Source organism: Oncorhynchus tshawytscha, unplaced genomic scaffold (assembly GCF_018296145.1).
Source record: "Oncorhynchus tshawytscha isolate Ot180627B unplaced genomic scaffold, Otsh_v2.0 Un_contig_1191_pilon_pilon, whole genome shotgun sequence".
Taxonomy (NCBI): Eukaryota; Metazoa; Chordata; class Actinopteri; order Salmoniformes; family Salmonidae; genus Oncorhynchus; species Oncorhynchus tshawytscha.
In genome coordinates this window covers 120,001-142,740 of record NW_024609605.1, presented here as the reverse complement: position 1 = coordinate 142,740, position 22,740 = coordinate 120,001, and the positions used below count along the sequence as shown (strand labels likewise).

Sequence of the window (22,740 nt, the reverse complement as noted above, 5' to 3'; positions counted from 1 at the left end):
AGGTATCACCACAACCATGGTAACCACTAGAGGTGTCACCACAACCATGGTAACCACTATAGGTATCACACCAACCATGGTAACCACTAGAGGTGTCACCACAACCATGGTAACCACTAGAGGTATCACCACAACCATAGTAACCACTAGAGGTATCACCTCAACCATGGTAACCACTAAAGGTATCACCACAACCATGGTAACCACTAGAGGTATCACCACAACCATAGTAACCACTAGAGGTATCACCTCAACCATGGTAACCACTAGAGGTATCACCACAACCATGGTAACCACTAGAGGTATCACCACAGCCATAGTAACCACTAGAGGTATCACCACAACCATGGTAACCACTAGAGGTATCACCACAACCATGGTAACCACTAGAGGTATCACCACAACCATGGTAACCACTATAGGTATCACCACAACCATAGTAACTACTAGAGGTATCACCACCAGCTATTTTACAGTAGTGTTCCTGCTGCATATCCAATATACACCAGTTTTTACAGTAGTGTTCCTGCTGCATATCCAATATACACCAGTTTTTACAGTAGTTTTCCTGCTGCATATCCAATATACACCAGCTATTTTACAGTAGTGTTCCTGCTGCATATCCAATATACACCAGCTATTTTACAGTAGTGTTCCTGCTGCATATCCAATATACACCAGCTATTTTACAGTAGTGTTCCTGCTGCATATCCATTGCAAAAGTAATCAGTCTTCCATGTCTCCTATCTGAATTTGTCCTAATGTGTGTTTGCGTCTCTGTCCTTGTGGGTGCGTGCGTCTGAACCAAGGGCCCACGCATGATTAAACAGAGGAACGCGTGACGACATGTTCAGCCTACAGATTTAGAGGCTACAGTCACCGGTTGAATTAGGTGCCAGTGAATTACTATGTCACCGAGAGCCACAAGTCCCCTGTCTTTGTCTTTAATTACAAACCACTCCGGCTACGCTCCGTATCACAGGTGTATCTATCTCCGTGGCTGGCTGTTCCTGTGTCCTAAATCGCACCCTATTCCCTATATTATGACTACTTTCCACCGAAGCCTTATTTGAATGTAATTCTTTATTTAACTAGGCAAGTCAGTTAATTCATAAGAACACATTCTTATTTACAATGACGGCCTGCTGGGGTACAGTGGGTTAACTGCCTTTCGGTTATTGGCCCAACGCTCGAACCACTAGGCTACCTTCCGCCCCCTATTGGCTACCAGCCGCCCCCTATTGGGCGACTTCCGTCCCCTATTGGGTGCCTGCCGCCCCCTATTGGGTGCCTGCCCCTATTGGCTACCTGCCGCCCCCTATTGGGTGCCTTTTGGGATACAGCCAGGGAGAGGAGCAGCATTCCCACCACTGCCCAGCCCAGGGTTCCCGGGATTCAATTTAGGAGTGTAACTTCCAGTGACGTTTGTTAATGAAGATCTTCCCCCTTGCGCGACACCATTTAACTTCCCCATTCTCCCCTAACCCCTCTTAGAATGGTTCCTGTTGCTATGAACCCTGCTGTGCTCATCGCACCAGGCTATTCCAAGACTGAGTCCGGAACAAACCACAACAAAGTAGTCACGTAGGCTGTGTGAGACCAATATAGCGTTGCATTAATGTAGTCTGAACTATAGGGTTGACCATAGTGGTTTGCTACTCAATGTCTTGCTTCATGGCACGCCGGCGATGACTGGATATTAGCCTCCACTCTCACCCAGCAGCCAGCAATCTGAAGCCAGGCTTATCAGCTCTCTCTCTCTCTCTCTCTCCTCTCTCTCTCTCTCTCTCTCTCTCTCTCTCTCTCTCTCTCTCTCTCTCTCTCTCTCTCTCTCTCTCTCTCTCTCTCTCTCTCTCTCTCTCTCTCTCTCTCTCTCTCTCTCTCTCTCAAACACACACATACGTACTATCCTAGTAGTCTGAATCCCTCAGTGGGTCCATTAGCTATCCCATTTTGTTATTGAGCCTCGCTGCACCGAGAGCTTGGCAGCCCTGGCACGTCTGCACACATGGGAACAGAGGGACAGACTGTGTTCAGTGGGAATCTTTAGGGGAATGGTGTGTGTGTGTGTGTGTGTGTGTGTGTGTGTGTGTGTGTGTGTGTGTGTGTGTGTGTGTGTGTGCTCACACCAGGGATAAGTGGTCCATTAATATGGTCCACTCTACAGCCAGCTCCATGCTCTCTGTTTATTTACAGAGGGTTTCAGGATGGTCCACTCTACAGCCAGCTCCATGCTCTCTGTTTATTTACAGAGGGTTTCAGGATGGTCCACTCTACAGCCAGCTCCATGCTCTCTGTTTATTTACAGAGGGTTTCAGGATGGTCCACTCCACAGCCAGCTCCATGCTCTCTGTTTATTTAAAAGAGGGTTTCAGGATGGTCCACTCTACAGCCAGCTCCATGCTCTCTGTTTATTAACAAGAGGGTTTCAGGATTTCCCAGTCTAGTTGGAGGTGTTTCCTCTCCATCACACTTAACCCTCAGAAACACGTTATGTTCAGCTGAGACCAATATTTATACTGTTGTCCTCGTGTGTAACTGAGGGAACTAGAACAAGAATAAGAAAATAACATATATATATAAATCACTTATATATAAATAACATATATACAAATATAAAAATAACATATATATATATATATATAAATAACATATATACAAATATAAAAATAACATATATAAATAACATATATAAATAACGTATATAAATAACATATACATAAATATATAGATAACATATATAAATATCTAAATAACATCAATTATGTGTCTGATTCCTCATTTTCACCTCGAATAGAAGTAGAGGGACTTTAGTCAGAGTTTTCTTGTTATAAGTGCTGAGGAAACTTTATGCACTTGGCCAGATGATTCTGCATCTTTGTTGCATTCTTCACATATGATTTGGCACAGTATTTGCAAATGTCCACAGTGTTTCCTTCTACATCAGATAGTGCTTGTGGCATTTTCCTGTAAAGATGAGAAAAAAATGAGTAAAAAACCCCAAATACAATTCTATGTACAGATAAATAGTTAAGCAGTTAGATTAAACAACTCCTTTGTACGATGCATGTATTAAAATGAAATATGTATGGAAACAGGTGAATTAACACTCCTCAGTTAGCAGGCTCAAGCAAACTAAAACCCACATGGTAGCAAACACTAACTAGCAGAAATGTTTAACAAGTTAGAAATGATTTAACCACACTTTGCTGTAGGCTACTATTTACTAGTTAACAAAAAAATCATGTATGTCGTATAAAATATATTCACCCCACCCAGTATTGTAATCAAAACTTACCAGAAAGCATGTAGTCCTTGTCTCAGACAGTGTAGTAGTGTGGGCTCAATAGCATCTCATTAGTGTGTAAGATCTTGAGAATCAGCTGTACATGTGATGGAAGAATGCACTGTGCATGCAGAGGGCTGTAATTCCATTGAATTGGGAATTGTTTATCCAAAATATGCCACAGTACCTATAATTACCTTATGTGTATCCCACAAAAAAGGCTCAATTTCAAAAGCTAACTTTTTTTTGACGAATTTAAGAAAATTCTCCAAATCCCAGGGCTTAAACTTCCCATGGAACATTCCGGAGATTTACCGGAAAGGTTCCGACCCTTTGCAACCCCAAATATACCTTTAAACATGTCTGTTACTATAGACAGTAAACCTTTAAACATGTCTGTTACTATAGACAGTAAACCTTTAAACATGTCTGTTACTATAGACAGTAAACCTTTAAACATGTCTGTTACTATAGACAGTAAACCTTTAAACATGTCTGTTACTATAGACAGTAAACCTTTAAACATGTCTGTTACTATAGACAGTAAACCTTTAAACATGTCTGTTACTATAGACAGTAAACCTTCAAACATGTCCATCATCTCTGTATATATAGAGTAAACCTTTAAACTTGTCCATCATCTCTGTATATATAGAGTAAACCTTTAAACTTGTCCATCATCTCTGTATATATAGAGTAAACCTTTAAACTTGTCCATCATCTCTGTATATATAGAGTAAACCTTTAAACTTGTCCATCATCTCTGTATATATAGCACTGTAAATATAGAGTAAACCTTTAAACTTGTCCATCATCTCTGTATATATAGAGTAAACCTTTAAACTTGTCCATCATCTCTGTATATATAGAGTAAACCTTTAAACTTGTCCATCATCTCTGTATATATAGAGTAAACCTTTAAACATGTCCATCATCTCTGTATATATAGCACTGTAAATATAGAGTAAACCTTTAAACTTGTCCATCATCTCTGTATATATAGCACTGTAAATATAGAGTAAAACTTTAAACATGTCCATCATCTCTGTAAATATAGAGTAAACCTTTAAACTTGTCCATCACCTCTGTATATATAGCACTGTAAATATAGAGTAAACCTGTAAACTTGTCCATCATCTCTGTATATATAGAGTAAACCTTTAAACTTGTCCATCATCTCTGTATATATAGAGTAAACCTTTAAACTTGTCCATCATCTCTGTATATATAGCACTGTAAATATAGAGTAAACCTGTAAACTTGTCCATCATCTCTGTATATATAGAGTAAACCTTTAAACTTGTCCATCATCTCTGTATATATAGAGTAAACCTTTAAACTTGTCCATCATCTCTGTAAATATATAGTAAACCTTTAAACATGTCCATCATCTCTGTATATATAGAGTAAACCTTTAAACTTGTCCATCATCTCTGTAAATATAGAGTAAACCTGTAAACTTGTCCATCATCTCTGTATATATAGAGTAAACCTTTAAACATGTCCATCATCTCTGTAAATATAGAGTAAACCTTTAAACTTGTCCATCATCTCTGTATATATAGCACTGTAAATATAGAGTAAACCTTTAAACTTGTCCATCATCTCTGTAAATATAGAGTAAACCTTTAAACTTGTCCATCATCTCTGTAAATATAGCACTGTAAATATAGAGTAAACCTTTAAACATGTCCATCATCTCTGTAAATATAGAGTAAACCTTTAAACTTGTCCATCATCTCTGTAAATATAGCACTGTAAATATAGAGTAAACCTTTAAACTTGTCCATCATCTCTGTAAATATAGAGTAAACCTTTAAACTTGTCCATCATCTCTGTAAATATAGAGTAAACCTTTAAACTTGTCCATCATCTCTGTATATATAGAGTAAACCTTTAAACATGTCCATCATCTCTGTAAATATAGCACTGTAAATATAGAGTAAACCTTTAAACTTGTCCATCATCTCTGTAAATATAGAGTAAACCTTTAAACTTGTCCATCATCTCTGTAAATATAGCACTGTAAATATAGGGTAAACCTTTAAACATGTCCATCATCTCTGTAAATATAGAGTAAACCTTTAAACTTGTCCATCATCTCTGTAAATATAGCACTGTAAATATAGAGTAAACCTTTAAACTTGTCCATCATCTCTGTATATATAGAGTAAACCTTTAAACTTGTCCATCATCTCTGTATATATAGAGTAAACCTTTAAACTTGTCCATCATCTCTGTATATATAGCACTGTAAATATAGAGTAAACCTTTAAACTTGTCCATCATCTCTGTAAATATAGAGTAAACCTTTAAACTTGTCCATCATCTCTGTATATATAGCACTGTAAATATAGAGTAAACCTTTAAACATGTCCATCATCTCTGTAAATATAGAGTAAACCTTTAAACTTGTCCATCATCTCTGTATATATAGAGTAAACCTTTAAACTTGTCCATCATCTCTGTATATATAGAGTAAACCTTTAAACTTGTCCATCATCTCTGTATATATAGAGTAAACCTTTAAACTTGTCCATCATCTCTGTATATATAGAGTAAACCTTTAAACTTGTCCATCATCTCTGTATATATAGAGTAAACCTTTAAACTTGTCCATCATCTCTGTAAATATAGCACTGTAAATATAGAGTAAACCTTTAAACTTGTCCATCATCTCAGTATATATAGCACTGTATATATAGAGTAAACCTTAAACTTGTCCATCATCTCAGTATATATAGCACTGTAAATATAGAGTAAACCTTTAAACATGTCCATCATCTCAGTATATATAGAGTAAACCTTTAAACTTGTCCATCATCTCTGTATATATAGCACTGTAAATATAGAGTAAACCTTTAAACATGTCCATCATCTCTGTATATATAGAGTAAACCTTTAAACATGTCCATCATCTCAGTATATATAGAGTAAACCTTTAAACATGTCCATCATCTCTGTATATATAGAGTAAACCTTTAAACTTGTCCATCATCTCTGTATATATAGCACTGTAAATATAGAGTAAACCTTTAAACATGTCCATCATCTCTGTATATATAGAGTAAACCTTTAAACTTGTCCATCATCTCTGTATATATAGCACTGTAAATATAGAGTAAACCTTTAAACATGTCCATCATCTCTGTATATATAGCACTGTAAATATAGAGTAAACCTTTAAACATGTCCATCATCTCTGTATATATAGAGTAAACCTTTAAACATGTCCATCATCTCTGTATATATAGAGTAAACCTTTAAACTTGTCCATCATGTAAATATAGAGTAAACCTTTAAACTTGTCCATCATCTCTGTATATATAGAGTAAACCTTTAAACTTTAAACATGTCCATCATCTCTGTATATATAGCACTGTAATATAGAGTAAACCTTTAAACATGTCCATCATCTCTGTATATATAGCACTGTAAATATAGAGTAAACCTTTAAACATGTCCATCATCTCTGTATATATAGCACTGTAAATATAGAGTAAACCTTTAAACTTGTCCATCATCTCTGTATATATAGCACTGTAAATATAGAGTAAACCTTTAAACTTGTCCATCGTCTCTGTATATATAGAGTAAACCTTTAAACTTGTCCATCATCTCTGTATATATAGAGTAAACCTTTAAACTTGTCCATCATCTCTGTATATATAGAGTAAACCTTTAAACATGTCCATCATCTCTGTATATATAGCACTGTAAATATAGAGTAAACCTGTAAACATGTCCATCATCTCTGTATATATAGCACTGTAAATATAGAGTAAACCTTTAAACTTGTCCATCGTCTCTGTATATATAGAGTAAACCTTTAAACATGTCCATCATCTCTGTATATATAGAGTAAACCTTTAAACATGTCCATCATCTCTGTATATATAAACCTTTAAACTGTATCATCTCTGTATATAGAGTAAACCTTTAAACTTGTCCATCATCTCTGTATATATAGAGTAAACCTTTAAACTTGTCCATCATCTCTGTATATATAGCACTGTAAATATAGAGTAAACCTTTAAACTTGTCCATCGTCTCTGTATATATAGAGTAAACCTTTAAACTTGTCCATCATCTCTGTATATATAGAGTAAACCTTTAAACTTGTCCATCATCTCTGTATATATAGCACTGTAATATAGAGTAAACCTTTAAACATGTCCATCATCTCTGTATATATAGAGTAAACCTTTAAACTTGTCCATCATCTCTGTATATATAGAGTAAACCTTTAAACTTGTCCATCATCTCTGTATATCCATCATCTCTGTATATATAGAGTAAACCTTTAAACTTGTCCATCATCTCTGTATATAGAGTAAACCTTTAAACTGTAAATATATAGAGTAAACCTTTAAACATGTCCATCATCTCTGTATATATAGCACTGTAAATATAGAGTAAACCTTTAAACTTGTCCATCATCTCTGTATATATAGATCATCTCTGTAAATATAGAGTAAACCTTTAAACTTGTCCATCATCTCTGTATATATAGAGTAAACCTTTAAACTTGTCCATCATCTCTGTATATATAGCACTGTAAATATAGGGTAAACCTTTAAACTTGTCCATCATCTCTGTATATATAGAGTAAACCTTTAAACTTGTCCATCATCTCTGTAAAACTTGTCCATCATCTCTGTATATATAGAGTAAACCTTTAAACATGTCCATCATCTCTGTATATATAGAGTAAACCTTTAAACATGTCCATCATCTCTGTATATATAGAGTAAACCTTTAAACTTGTCCATCATCTCTGTATATATAGCACTGTAAATATAGAGTAAACCTTTAAACATGTCCATCATCTCTGTAAATATAGAGTAAACCTTTAAACTTGTCCATCATCTCTGTATATATAGAGTAAACCTTTAAACTTGTCCATCATCTCTGTATATATAGAGTAAACCTTTAAACTTGTCCATCATCTCTGTATATATAGAGTAAACCTTTAAACTCCATCATCTCTGTATATATAGAGTAAACCTTTAAACTTGTCCATCATCTCTGTATATATAGAGTAAACCTTTAAACTTGTCCATCATCTCTGTAAATATAGAGTAAACCTTTAAACTTGTCCATCATCTCTGTATATATAGAGTAAACCTTTAAACTTGTCCATCATCTCTGTAAATATAGTATATATAGAGTAAACCTTTAAACTTGTCCATCATCTCTGTATATATAGAGTAAACCTTTAAACTTGTCCATCATCTCTGTATATATAGCACTGTAAATATAGAGTAAACCTTTAAACATGTCCATCATCTCTGTAAACCTAAACTTATAGAGTAAACCTTTAAACTTGTCCATCATCTCTGTAAACTTGTCCATCATCTCTGTAAATATAGAGTAAACCTTTAAACTTGTCCATCATCTCTGTATATATAGAGTAAACCTTTAAACTTGTCCATCATCTCTGTATATATAGAGTAAACCTTTAAACATGTCCATCATCTCTGTATATATAGAGTAAACCTTTAAACTTGTCCATCATCTCTGTATATATAGCACTGTAAATATAGAGTAAACCTTTAAACATGTCCATCATCTCTGTATATATAGAGTAAACCTTTAAACATGTCCATCATCTCTGTATATATAGAGTAAACCTTTAAACTTGTCCATCATCTCTGTATATATAGCACTGTAAATATAGAGTAAACCTTTAAACATGTCCATCATCTCTGTATATATAGAGTAAACCTTTAAACTTGTCCATCATCTCTGTATATATAGCACTGTAAATATAGAGTAAACCTTTAAACATGTCCATCATCTCTGTATATATAGAGTAAACCTTTAAACATGTCCATCATCTCTGTATATATAGAGTAAACCTTTAAACTTGTCCATCATCTCTGTATATATAGCACTGTAAATATAGAGTAAACCTTTAAACTTGTCCATCATCTCTGTATATATAGAGTAAACCTTTAAACTTGTCCATCATCTCTGTATATATAGCACTGTAAATATAGAGTAAACCTGTAAACTTGTCCATCATGTTTATTTGTTTACAGAAACACACAAAGTGGGCCGGATGGACGATGACATGTGGTTGCTAGGCAACATCAACCAGACTGGGTACTTCCGGGTGAACTACGACCTCCACAACTGGAGGCTCCTCATTGGACAGCTGATGACCAACGCTGAGGTAGGACACTCTTCCTCTTCGTCATCTTCCTCTTCTTCCTCTTCCTCTTCTTCGTCCTCGTCATCTTCCTCTTCCTCCTCTTCTTCATCTTCCTCTTCGTCATCTTCCTCTTCTTCCTCTTCTTCATCTTCCTCTTCTTCCTCCTCGTCATCTTCCTCTTCCTCATCTTCCTCCTCTTCTTCATCTTCCTCTTCATCATCTTCCTCTTCTTCCTCTTCTTCATCTTCCTCTACGTCATCTTCCTCTTCTTCATCTTCCTCCTCTTTCTCCTCGTCATCTGGACCATTAAAGGTTTGAATAAAAATGTAAAAGCAGAAAAATCTATGAAAACCGTTCCACCTTTTACCCTTTTCTCTCCATAGATCATCTCTGTCGGCAACAGGGCGGGGCTCATCGATGATGTCTTCAATCTGGCCAGGTGCGTTTAATGGCCGCCTCATCACAGGATTCTGTTTGGTTTCTGTTCCTGTTCTCTCATTGTGGCTTCCCTCATCTGTGTTTTCTCAGTAGGAGCCTCTAACAAGTCCTCCCTCTGTGTTTTCTCAGTAGGAGCCTCTAACAAACTCTCTGTGTTTTCTCAGTAGGAGCCTCTAACAAGTCCTCCCTCTGTGTTTTCTCAGTAGGAGCCTCTAACAAGTCCTCCCTCTGTGTTTTCTCAGTAGGAGCCTCTAATAAACCCTCTGTGTTTTCTCAGTAGGAGCCTCTAACAAGTCCTCCCTCTGTGTTTTCTCAGTAGGAGCCCTCTAGCACACCGACTACAGTCCTGTTGGCTCTGTCCACAGAGAGTCCCGACACAGTGTTACCCATCTAGTCTCACACGTCATCATAGCATCCCCTCTAACCACTGTTCTCAGTACAGCCACTATTATAAAGACTGGAGACACGTCATCACAGCTTCTCATTTTAAACTGTTCTCAGTGCAGCCAGTATTATAAAGACTGGAGACACGTCATCACAGCTTCTCATTTTAAACTGTTCTCAGTACAGCTATAGTTATAGAGATTAGAGACACGTCGTCACAGCTTCTTTTCCCAAACTGTTTTCATTACATCCATTGTTATAGAGATTGGACACATGTCATCACACATCACAGCTTCTCTTCTCAGCCTGTTCTCAGTACAGCCGTTTTTATAGAGATTAGACACGTCATCTCAGCTACTCTTCTCAACCTGTTCTCAGTACAGCCGTTTTTATAGAGATTAGACACGTCATCTCAGCTACTCTTCTCAGCCTGTTCTCAGTACAGCCGTTTTTATAGAGATTAGACACGTCATCTCAGCTACTCTTCTCAGCCTGTTCTCAGTACAGCCGTTTTTATAGAGATTAGACACGTCATCTCAGCTTCTCTTCTCAGCCTGTTCTCAGTACAGCCGTTTTTATAGAGATTAGACACGTCATCTCAGCTACTCTTCTCAGCCTGTTCTCAGTACAGCCGTTTTTATAGAGATTAGACACGTCATCTCAGCTACTCTTCTCAGCCTGTTCTCAGTACAGCCGTTTTTATAGAGATTAGACACGTCATCTCAGCTACTCTTCTCAGCCTGTTCTCAGTACAGCCGTTTTTATAGAGATTAGACACGTCATCTCAGCTACTCTTCTCAGCCTGTTCTCAGTACAGCCGTTTTTATAGAGATTAGACACGTCATCTCAGCTACTCTTCTCAACCTGTTCTCAGTAAAGGAATTATTAGACAAAGGGCTAATAATGGAAATAGGAAATACCAATGTTGTGACCAGGAAATACCAATGTTGTGACCAGGAAATACCAATGTTGTGACCAGGAAATACCAATGATGTGACCAGGAAATACCAATGATGTGACCAGGAAATACCAATGATGTGACCAGGAAATACCAATGTTGTGACCAGGAAATACCAATGTTGTGACCAGGAAATACCAATGCTGTGACCAGGAAATACCAATGATGTGACCAGGAAATACCAATGATGTGACCAGGAAATACCAATGTTGTGACCAGGAAATACCGATGATGTGACCAGGAAATACCAATGATGTGACCAGGAAATACCAATGTTGTGACCAGGAACTACCAATGATGTGACCAGGAAATACCAATGTTGTGACCGGGAAATATGTCCGGGTGGAATTGTGACGAGCCCAAAGTGGTGGACAAATGATTTGCCTGTCTCTGTCTTTTCTCAGAACAGTAGTTCCGTGACTGATTCCCTGGTTGGCTACACAGCTCATAAGGCACAGCGGTTTTCATCTGTTGGACACGCCATGCTGGCAGGATGCTGGAACACACATCGCGCTAGCTAACGGGAACAGAGAGCCTGCCGCTTGGTGACAGCCGGCCCGCGGCGTGTCTTTGAACATATTGTACAAGGCATCCATCCTGACTGCCGCTGTCTCTCCCCGTGTCTCTCCCCGTTCCCCTGCGCACGGAGCTCAGATGCTCCACACCGAGTGGCTGCGTGCGCCAGCCTCCACTTCATCACACCGCCATGACAGACAGCCAGATCCACTGTTTGTGTATCAAATGGCTCCCTACTCCCTAAATAGTGCACTACTAGGTGCGCCACAGGGCCCTGGTCAAAAGTAGTGCACTATTTAAAGAATAGGGTGCCATTTGAAACGCATCCACAACCTCCTCTTTGACAAAGGGAAGACACACAGCTCCAGGATGGTGTGTTTCAGTGTCTGGAAACAGTGGGGTTGATGAGGATGCAGCCTCCGCATCACAGTGGCTATGCTTCCACTGTCTGATAGATACTAGTTATTAGGTCAAGTCAGGGATCTCCTGATGACAGTACTCTCAGAGCTAAGATCTAGTGGCTATGCTTCCACTGTCTGATAGATACTATGTATTAGGTCAAGTCAGGGATCTCCTGATGACAGTACTCTCAGAGATAAGATCTAGTGGCTGTGCTTCCACTGTCTGATAGATACTACTTTTTTAAATATATTTTTTATTTATTTAACCTTCATTTAACTAGGCAAGTCAGTTAAGAACAAATTCTTAATTACAATGACAGCCTACTGAGAAGCAGTGGGTTAACTGCCTTGTTCAGGGGCAGAATGACAGATTTTCACCTTGTCAGCTCTGGGATTTGATCCGGCAACCTTTCGGTTACTTGGCCCAACACTCTAATCACTAAGCAACCAGTCAGGGATCTCGGCAGGTAGCCTAGTGGTTAGAGCATTGGACTAAAGGTTGCAAGATCGAATCCCCGAGCTGACAAGGTAAAAATCTGTCGTTCTGCCCCTGAACAAGGGAGTTAATCCACTGTTCCTAAACCGTCATCGAAAATAAGAATTTGTTCAAAACTGACTTGCCTCGTTAAATAAAGGTTAAATATAAAATAAATATAAACATCTCCTGATGACAGTATACTCAGACAGCGAGAGAAGAACCAGAACCTAGTGTTGATTCTAGAGTGCTGTCATTGTGGTTAGAATCCAGACCTGGGATCAAATAGGATCTTTAGTTTAATTTCAAACACTTTCGCTGCCCTTGACTTGACTTGAGTTTGTCAGCCATTTCGTTGTAGTGGTTAGAATCCTCCTCTTCCAGTTGTGTGAGTGTTTAGGACCAGTCACCTGCGAGGACTGAAGGAGTAGGACAAGTAGCAGTAGTAGGAACATAACTTGAATCGTTTAATCTACCCACTGTTGGTGTTAGATAGTGTAGAGCCGTCCACATAGATCAATCTACAACTTTTACAGCTGAAAATGTCTTGCTAATTTGCACTTTTGGAACACAGACATGGGAGTATGCATACGCACACGCACACACGCACACACACGCACACATACACACGCACACACACACACGCACATACACGCACATACATGCACACACACACGCACACACGCACATACACGCACAAACGCACACACACACACACATGCACACACACACACACGCACACACATACACACACACACACACATATCACACCCACACGCACACACATACAAACACATATACACACATACATGCACAAACGCACACACACACATCTAGTGTACTTTATGAAAGGAGGCTACAGCTGGGTTGGTGTGTCTTGCTGAGAAGCCCTCAGGCATCAGGCCTAATCAAGCACCTATAAACCACAGAGGATGTCCAGCGAGTGCTGCTCTCTCTCTCTCTCTCACACACACACACACACACACACACACACACACACACACACACACACACACACACACACACACACACACACACACACACACACACACAAAAATAATTGATGAGGATTACAGTTGATATTTTGTACTGTAATGTCAGCATTGTGTGTAGTGCCATCTCCGATCCTAGGGACGAGGGATATTGCTGTTCATATAGGGGGGATTCATATACCGGCTAGTTATCTGACATGATTTAGTATGGAGCTTACTGTACACACACTTACATACTCACAGGTATTTATTTACCTCTGAATACATGAAAGTGGGACAACATGTAGTCACCCATCTGTCTCGTTCTATAAAGCCCGTGGGACGTTCAGAACAGAGCAGGTTTCCTATGAAAAGGTTCCTACTTGGTCATTCAGAGCAGCGGTGACTTCTTCATCAGAGGAGAAGGAAAAACGTAAATCCCTTCAGCTGGTTTTACATTTAAATTAGGAGTGATTCCACAACGAGGAGATACACTCTTCATGTGACTACAGTGTGTGTGTGTGTGTGTGTGTGTGTGTGTGTGTGTGATTCCACCACCACCAGACCAGAGCTAGTGAACACAAAAAAAAACATTTCCACCTGGTTTATCAGTATGATGTGAGGACTCTTCTGAAGCTGGTTTATCATGTGAGGACTCCTTTCTGAAGCTGGTTTATCAGTATGATGTGAGGACTCCTTTCTGAAGCTGGTTTAACAGTATGATGGGACTGAGGACTCAGTTTCTGAAGCTGGTTTATCAGTATGATGTGAGGACTCCTTTCTGAAGCTGGTTTATCAGTATGATGTGAGGACTCTTCTGAAGCTGGTTTATCAGTATGATGTGAGGACTCCTTTCTGAAGCTGGTTTATCAGTATGATGTGAGGACTCCTTTCTGAAGCTGGTTTAACGGTATGAGGTGAGGACTCCTTTCTGAAGCTGGTTTAACAGTATGAGGTGAGGACTCTTCTGAAGCTGGTTTATCAGTATGATGTGAGGACTCCTTTCTGAAGCTGGTTTAACAGTATGAGGTGAGGACTCTTCTGAAGCTGGTTTATCAGTATGATGTGAGGACTCCTTTCTGAAGCTGGTTTATCAGTATGAGGTGAGGACTCCTTTCTGAAGCTGGTTTAACAGTATGATGTGAGGACTCCTTTCTGAAGCTGGTTTAACAGTATGATGTGAGGACTCCTTTCTGAAGCTGGTTTATCAGTATGAGGTGAGGACTCCTTTCTGAAGCTGGTTTAACAGTATGAGGTGAGGACTCCTTTCTGTAGCTGGTTTAACAGTATGAGGTGAGGACTCCTTTCTGTAGCTGGTTTAACAGTATGAGGTGTGGACTCCTTTCTGAAGCTGGTTTAACAGCTACCGTCCCATCTGCCCATAATTAACACAGTGTCCAAAGAAGGCCCAAAAGTATATAGAAGGATGTAGAGGTAGAGGTGGATCAGAGAATCACCAGCAGCAAGAGCAACATCATTGATGTATACAGAGGAATGAGTCGGCCCGAGGATTGAACCCTGTGGCACCCCCATAGAGACTGTCAGAGGTCCGGACAACAGGCCCTCCGATTTGAAACACTGAACTCTGTCTGAGAAGTAGTTGGTGAAACAGGCGTGGCAGTCATTTGAGAAATCAAGGCTGTTGAGTCTGCCAGTAAGAATGTGATAATTGACAGCCTTGGCCAGGTCGATGAATACAGCTGCACAGTACTCTTTTATTGATGGCGGTTATGAGGTCGTTTAGGACCTTGAGCGTGGCTGAGGTGCACCCATGACCAGCTCGGAAACGAGATTGCATAGCGGAGAAGGTACGGTGGGATTTGAATTGGTCGGTGATATTTTTGTTAACTTGGCTTTCGAAAACCTTAGAAAGGCAGGGTAGGATAGATATAGGTCTGTAGCAGTTAGGGTCTAGAGTGTCTCCCTCTTTGAAGAGGGGGATGACCGCGGCAGCTTTCCAATCTTTGGGGAACTCAGACGTTATGAAAGAGAGGTTGAACAGGCTAGTAATAGGGATTGCAACAATTTCAGCGGATAATTTGAGAAAAAGAGGGTCCAGATTGTCTAGCCCAGCTGATTTGTAGGGGTCCAGATTTTGTAGCTCTTTCATAACATCAGCTATCTGGATTTGGGTGAAGGAGAAATGGGGAAGGTTTGGGCAAGTTGCTGTGGGGGGCGCAGGGCTGTTGACCGGGGTAGGGGTAGCCAGGTGGAAAGCATGGTCAGCCGTAGAAAAATGCTTCTTGAAATTCTCAATTATCGCGGATTTATCGGTGGTGACAGTGTTTCTTAGCCTCAGTGCAGTGGGCAGCTGGGAGGAGGTGCTTTTTGGGGTTTGTGCTACAGGATGCAAATTTCTGTTTGAAAAAGCTAGCCTTTGCTTTCCTAACTGCCCCTGTATATTGTTTCCTAACTTCCCTGAAAAGTTGCATATCACGGGGGATATTCGATGCCAATGTAGTACACCACAGGATGTTTTTGTGCTGGTCAAGGGCAGTCAGGTCTGGAGTGAACCAAGGGCTATATCTGTTCCTGGATCTACATTTTTTGAATGGGGCATGCTTATTTAAGTTGGTGAGGAATGCACTTTTAAAGAATGACCAGGAATCTTCTACTGACGGAATGAGGTCAATATCCTTCCAGGATACCCGGGCCAGGTCAAATAGAAATTCCTGCTCGCTGAAGTGTTTTAGGGAGCGTTTGACACTGATGAGGGGTGGTCATTTGACCGCAGACCCCTTACGGATGCAGGCAATGAGGCAGTGATCGCTGAGATACTGGTTGAAGACAGCAGAGGTGTATTTAGAGGGCAAGTTGGTTAGGATGATATCTATGAGGGTGCCCGTGTTTACGGATTTGGGGTTATACCTGGTGGGTTCATTGATAATTTGTGTGAGATTGAAGGCATCTAGCTTAGATTGTAGGATGGCTGGGGTGTTAAGCATGTCCCAGTTTAGGTCACCTAACAGCACGAGCTCTGAAGATAGATGGGGGGCAATCAATTCACATATGATGTCCAGGGCACAGCTGGGGGCAGAAGGTGGTCTATAATAATCGGCAACGGTGAGAGACTTGTTTCTGGAAAGGTGGATTTTTAAAAGTAGAAGCTCAAATTGCTTGAGCACAGACCTGGATAGTAATGACAGACCTCTGCAGGCTATCTCTGCAGTAGATTGCAACTCCGCCCCCTTTTGCAGTTCCATTTTGTCGGAAAATGTTCCAGTTAGGGATGGAAATGGCAGGGTTTTTGGTGGTCTTCCTAAGCCAGGATTCAGACACGGCAAGGATATCTGGGTTGGCAGAGTGTGCTAAGCCAGTGAATAAAACAAACTTAAGAAGGAGGCTTCTAATGTTAAAATGCATGAAACCAAGGCTTTTACGGTTACAGAAGTCAACCAATGAGAGCGCCTGGGGAATGGGAGTGGAGTTAGGCACTGCAGGGCCTGGACTAACCTCTACATCACCAGAGAAACAGAGGAGAAGTAGGATAAGGGTACGGCTAAAGGCTAAAGGCTATAAGTACTTCCGGCGCCGACAGAGATGGCCGCCTCGCTTCGCGTTCCTAGGAAACTATGCAGTTTTTTGTTTTTTTACGTGTTATTTCTTACATTAGTACCCCAGGTCATCTTAGGTTTCATTACATACAGTCGAGAAGAACTACTGAATATAAGATCAGCGTCAACTCACCATCAGTACGACCAAGAATATGTTTTTCGCGACGCGGATCCTGTGTTCTGCCTTACAAACAGGACAACGGAGTGGATTCCATGCAGCGACCCAAAAAAACGACTCCGAAAAAGAGGGAAACGAGGCGGTTTTCTGGTCAGACTCCGGAGACGGGCACACCGTGCACCACTCCCTAGCATTCTTCTTGCCAATGTCCAGTCTCTTGACAACAAGGTTGATGAAATCCGAGCAAGGGTAGCATTCCAGAGGGACATCAGAGACTGTAACGTTCTATGCTTCACGGAAACATGGCTCACTGGAACGACGCTATCCGAGGTGGTGCAGCCAACGGGTTTCTCCACGCATCGCGCTGACAGAGACAAACATCTTTCTGGTAAGAAGAGGGGCGGGGGCGTATGCCTTATGACTAACGTGACATGGTGTGATGAAAGAAACATACAGGAACTCAAATCCTTCTGTTCACCTGATTTAGAATTCCTCACAATCAAATGTAGACCGCATTATCTACCAAGAGAATTCTCTTCGATTATAATCACAGCCGTATATATCCCCCCCAAGCAGACACATCGATGGCTCTGAACGAACTTTATTTAACTCTCTGCAAACTGGAAACGATTTATCCGGAGGCTGCATTCATTGTAGCTGGGGATTTTAACAAGGCTAATCTGAAAACAAGACTCCCTAAATTTTATCAGCATATCGATTGCGCAACCAGGGGTGGAAAGACCTTGGATCATTGTTACTCTAACTTCCGCAACGCATATAAGGCCCTGCCCCGCCCCCCTTTCGGAAAAGCTGACCACGACTCCATTTTGTTGATCCCTGCCTACAGACAGAAACTAAAACAAGAAGCTCCCACGCTGAGGTCTGTCCAACGCTGGTCCGACCAAGCTGACTCCACACTCCAAGACTGCTTCCATCACATGGACTGGGAGATGTTTCGTATTGCATCAGACAACAACATTGACGAATACGCTGATTCGGTGTGCGAGTTCATTAGAACGTGCGTTGAAGATGTCGTTCCCATAGCAACGATTAAAACATTCCCTAACCAGAAACCGTGGATTGATGGCAGCATTCGTGTGAAACTGAAAGCCCGAACCACTGCTTTTAATCAGGGCAAGGTGTCTGGTGACATGACTGAATACAAACAGTGCAGCTATTCCCTCCGCAAGGCTATTAAACAAGCTAAGCGTCAGTACAGAGACAAAGTAGAATCTCAATTCAACGGCTCAGACACAAGAGGCATGTGGCAGGGTCTACAGTCAATCACGGACTACAGGAAGAAATCCAGCCCAGTCACGGACCAGGATGTCTTGCTCCCAGGCAGACTAAATAACTTTTTTGCCCGCTTTGAGGACAATACAGTGCCACTGACATGGCCTGCAATGAAAACATGCGGTCTCTCCTTCACTGCAGCCGAGGTGAGTAAGACATTTAAACGTGTTAACCCTCGCAAGGCTGCAGGCCCAGACGGCATCCCCAGCTGCGCCCTCAGAGCATGCGCAGACCAGCTGGCCGGTGTGTTTACGGACATATTCAATCAATCCCTATACCAGTCTGCTGTTCCCACATGCTTCAAGAGGGCCACCATTGTTCCTGTTCCCAAGAAAGCTAAGGTAACTGAGCTAAACGACTACCGCCCCGTAGCACTCACATCCGTCATCATGAAGTGCTTTGAGAGACTAGTCAAGGACCATATCACCTCCACCCTACCTGACACCCTAGACCCACTCAAATTTGCTTACCGCCCAAATAGGTCCACAGACGATGCAATCTCAACCACACTGCACACTGCCCTAACCCATCTGGACAAGAGGAATACCTATGTGAGAATGCTGTTCATCGACTACAGCTCGGCATTCAACACCATAGTACCCTCCAAGCTCGTCATCAAGCTCGAGACCCTGGGTCTCGACCCCGACCTGTGCAACTGGGTACTGGACTTCCTGACGGGCCGCCCCCAGGTGGTGAGGGTAGGCAACAACATCTCCTCCCCACTGATCCTCAACACTGGGGCCCCACAAGGTTGCGTTCTGAGCCCTCTCCTGTACTCCCTGTTCACCCACGACTGCGTGGCCACGCACGCCTCCAACTCAATCATCAAGTTTGCAGACGACACAACAGTGGTAGGCTTGATTACCAACAACGACGAGACGGCCTACAGGGAGGAGGTGAGGGCCCTCGGAGTGTGGTGTCAGGAAAATAACCTCACACTCAACGTCAACAAAACTAAGGAGATGATTGTGGACTTCAGGAAACAGCAGAGGGAACACCCCACTATCCACATCGATGGAACAGTAGTGGAGAGGGTAGCAAGTTTTAAGTTCCTCGGCATACACATCACAGACAAACTGAATTGGTCCACTCACACAGACAGCATCGTGAAGAAAGCGCAGCAGCGCCTCTTCAACCTCAGGAGGCTGAAGAAATTCGGCTTGTCACCAAAAGCACTTACAAACTTCTACAGATGCACAATCGAGAGCATCCTGGCGGGCTGTATCACCGCCTGGTACGGCAACTGCTCCGCCCTCAACCGTAAGGCTCTCCAGAGGGTAGTGAGGTCTGCACAACGCATCACCGGGGGCAAACTACCTGCCCTCCAGGACACCTACACCACCCGATGTTACAGGAAGGCCATAAAGATCATCAAGGACATCAACCACCCGAGCCACTGCCTGTTCACCCCGCTATCATCCAGAAGGCGAGGTCAGTACAGGTGCATCAAAGCTGGGACCGAGAGACTGAAAAACAGCTTCTATCTCAAGGCCATCAGACTGTTAAACAGCCACCACTAACATTGAGTGGCTGCTGCCAACACACTGACACTGACTCAACTCCAGCCACTTTAATAATGGGAATTGATGGGAAATTATGTAAATATATCACTAGCCACTTTAAACAATGCTACCTTATATAATGTTACTTACCCTACATTATTCATCTCATATGCATACGTTTATACTGTACTCTATATCATCGACTGTATCCTTATGTAATACATGTATCACTAGCCACTTTAACTATGCCACTTTGTTTACATACTCATCTCATATGTATATACTGTACTCGAAACCATCTACTGTATCTTGCCTATGCTGCTCTGTACCATCACTCATTCATATATCCTTATGTACATATTCTTTATCCCCTTACACTGTGTATAAGACAGTAGTTTTGGAATTGTTAGTTAGATTACTTGTTGGTTATTACTGCATTGTCGGAACTAGAAGCACAAGCATTTCGCTACACTCGCATTAACATCTGCTAACCATGTGTATGTGACAAATAAAATTTGATTTGATTTGATTTGATTATAAGAACTGGTCGTCTAGTACGTTCGGAACAGAGAGTAAAAGGAGCAGGTTTCTGGGTACAATAGATTCAAGGAATAATGTACAGACAAAGGTATGGTAGGATGTGAATACAGTTGAGGTAAACGTATGCATTGAATGACGATGAGAGAGATTTTGTCTCTAGATACATCATTTAAACCAGGTGAGGTCACCGCATGAGTGGGAGGGGGAACTAAAGGGTTAACTAAGGTGTATTGTACAGGAATAGAGTCTCTACAGTGAAATAAGGCAATAATTACTAACCAAAACAGCAATGGACAAGGCATATTGACATTAGGGAGAGGCATGCATAGCCAAGTGATCATAGGGGTCCAGTGAGTGGCTCGGCGGGCCGGAGACACGGCGTTTCAGGCAGCTAGCGGGCCGGGGCTATCAAGCTAGCAGAAGGGCCTTAGAGGGGAGTCGCGATGGAAGAAGTCTGTTGTAGCCCCCTCGTGCTGTTACGTCGGCAGACCAGTCGTCATGGATCAGCAGGGCTCCGTGTGGTAAAAGGGTCCAGTCCAATTGGCAAAATAGGTGGCCAAAGAATTTGTCCTATGGGCCTTTTATTTATTTTACTAGGCAAGTCAGTTAAGAACAAATTCTTATTTTCAATGACGGCCTAGGAACAGTGGGTTTACTACCTGTTCATGGGCAGAACGACAGAGTTTTACCTTGTCAGATCAGGGATTTGAACTTGCAACCTTCTGGTTACTAGTCCAACACTCTAACCACTAGGCTACCCTGCCGCTAACAGTCCGATATGCTCTAGGCAGCTAGCGGGCCACGGCTAGCAGGCTAGCAGATGGGCATTCAGGGGACGTCACGACGGAGGAGCCAGCAGAAAACCCCCTCAGGCGAATTACGTCGGTAGTCCAGTCGTGATGGGTCGGTAGGGCTCCGTGTTGGCAGTTAAAGGGGTCCAGGCCAATTGGCAAAATAGGTATTGTAGCCCAAGGAGTGGCTGATGGACCTCTTCGGCTAGCTGGGAGATGGGCCTAGTAAAGGCTAGCTCCAGGCTAATTGGTTCTTGCTTCGGGACATAGACGTTAGCCAGGAGTGGCCACTCGGATAGCAGCTAGCTAGCTGTGATGATCCAGGTGAAAAAGTTCAGAGCTACCAGAGATATGGAGAAAAATAAGTCAGATTTGCCCTGGTTTGAGTCGCACTGTGCGGACTGGCGAGAGTTGTCCGGGCTAAAGGTAGCTGATGACCACTAGCAGTGGCTAGCTGACTAGTAGCTAGTTAGCTGGCTAGCTTCTGTTGGGGGTTCCGGTTCAAAAGTAAAGAAAATAGCAGATCCATTCCACATTGGGTGAGGGGGATTGCAGGAGAGTATATTGAAGTTGAGGTTAAGAAAAATATTTATAAAAATAGCTAGCATGACTAGACCAGGAAGAAATGTTCATCTCTGCTGCTTTTCTGCTGCCTGAGTTAGCTACACTACAGCACCATACACACACACACACACACACACGCGTACGCACGCACGCACACACACACATCTGAGTTAGCTACAGCTGCGCTAAATCAATCATGCAAAACTGAATGGAATGGAATAGGGGTCTAGGTGGACTTCCCATAAGACCTGAGATTCAAAGTTGACAGCATTTCAAATGCTTTATCTGTGGTCGATTAAGCTTGCCTGGTGCAATGGAACCAATAGAATAGCTGCACATCTGCAAACCCGGCCCACATGGCACCCCAGGCAGGCTAGAGTAAATCCTCAAAGTGTTTTAAAGATGTCTGCTTCTCAGAGGCTGTTACCTTCAGGGAGCCAGTCCTCTCTATTAGAGGCTGTTACCTTCAGGGAGCCAGTCCTCTCTATTAGAGTCTGTTACCTTCAGGGAGCCAGTCCTCTCTATTAGAGGCTGTTACCTTCAGGGAGCCAGTCCTCTCTATTAGAGGCTGTTACCTTCAGGGAGCCAGTCCTCTCTATCAGAGGCTGTTACCTTCAGGGAGCCAGTCCTCTCTATCAGAGGCTGTTACCTTCAGGGAGCCAGTCCTCTCTATTAGAGGCTGTTACCTTCAGGGAGCCAGTCCTCTCTATTAGAGGCTGTTACCTTCAGGGAGCCAGTCCTCTCTATTAGAGGCTGTTACCTTCAGGGAGCCAGTCCTCTCTATTAGAGGCT

General features: G+C 41.9%; 1 protein-coding gene across 1 annotated transcript in view; it reads left to right on the top strand.

Annotated features, from left to right (window-relative positions):
* LOC112240517 (thyrotropin-releasing hormone-degrading ectoenzyme-like) overlaps positions 1-22,740 on the top strand; it is a gene marked incomplete at its 5' end in the record, with an annotated part of 150,819 nt that overhangs the window by 92,692 nt on the left and 35,387 nt on the right. The window contains 2 exons of the mRNA XM_042316217.1: positions 9,331-9,464; positions 9,827-9,882. Coding sequence (XP_042172151.1) covers positions 9,331-9,464; positions 9,827-9,882 — 190 coding nt within the window. The remainder of the gene's footprint in view (positions 1-9,330; positions 9,465-9,826; positions 9,883-22,740) is intronic.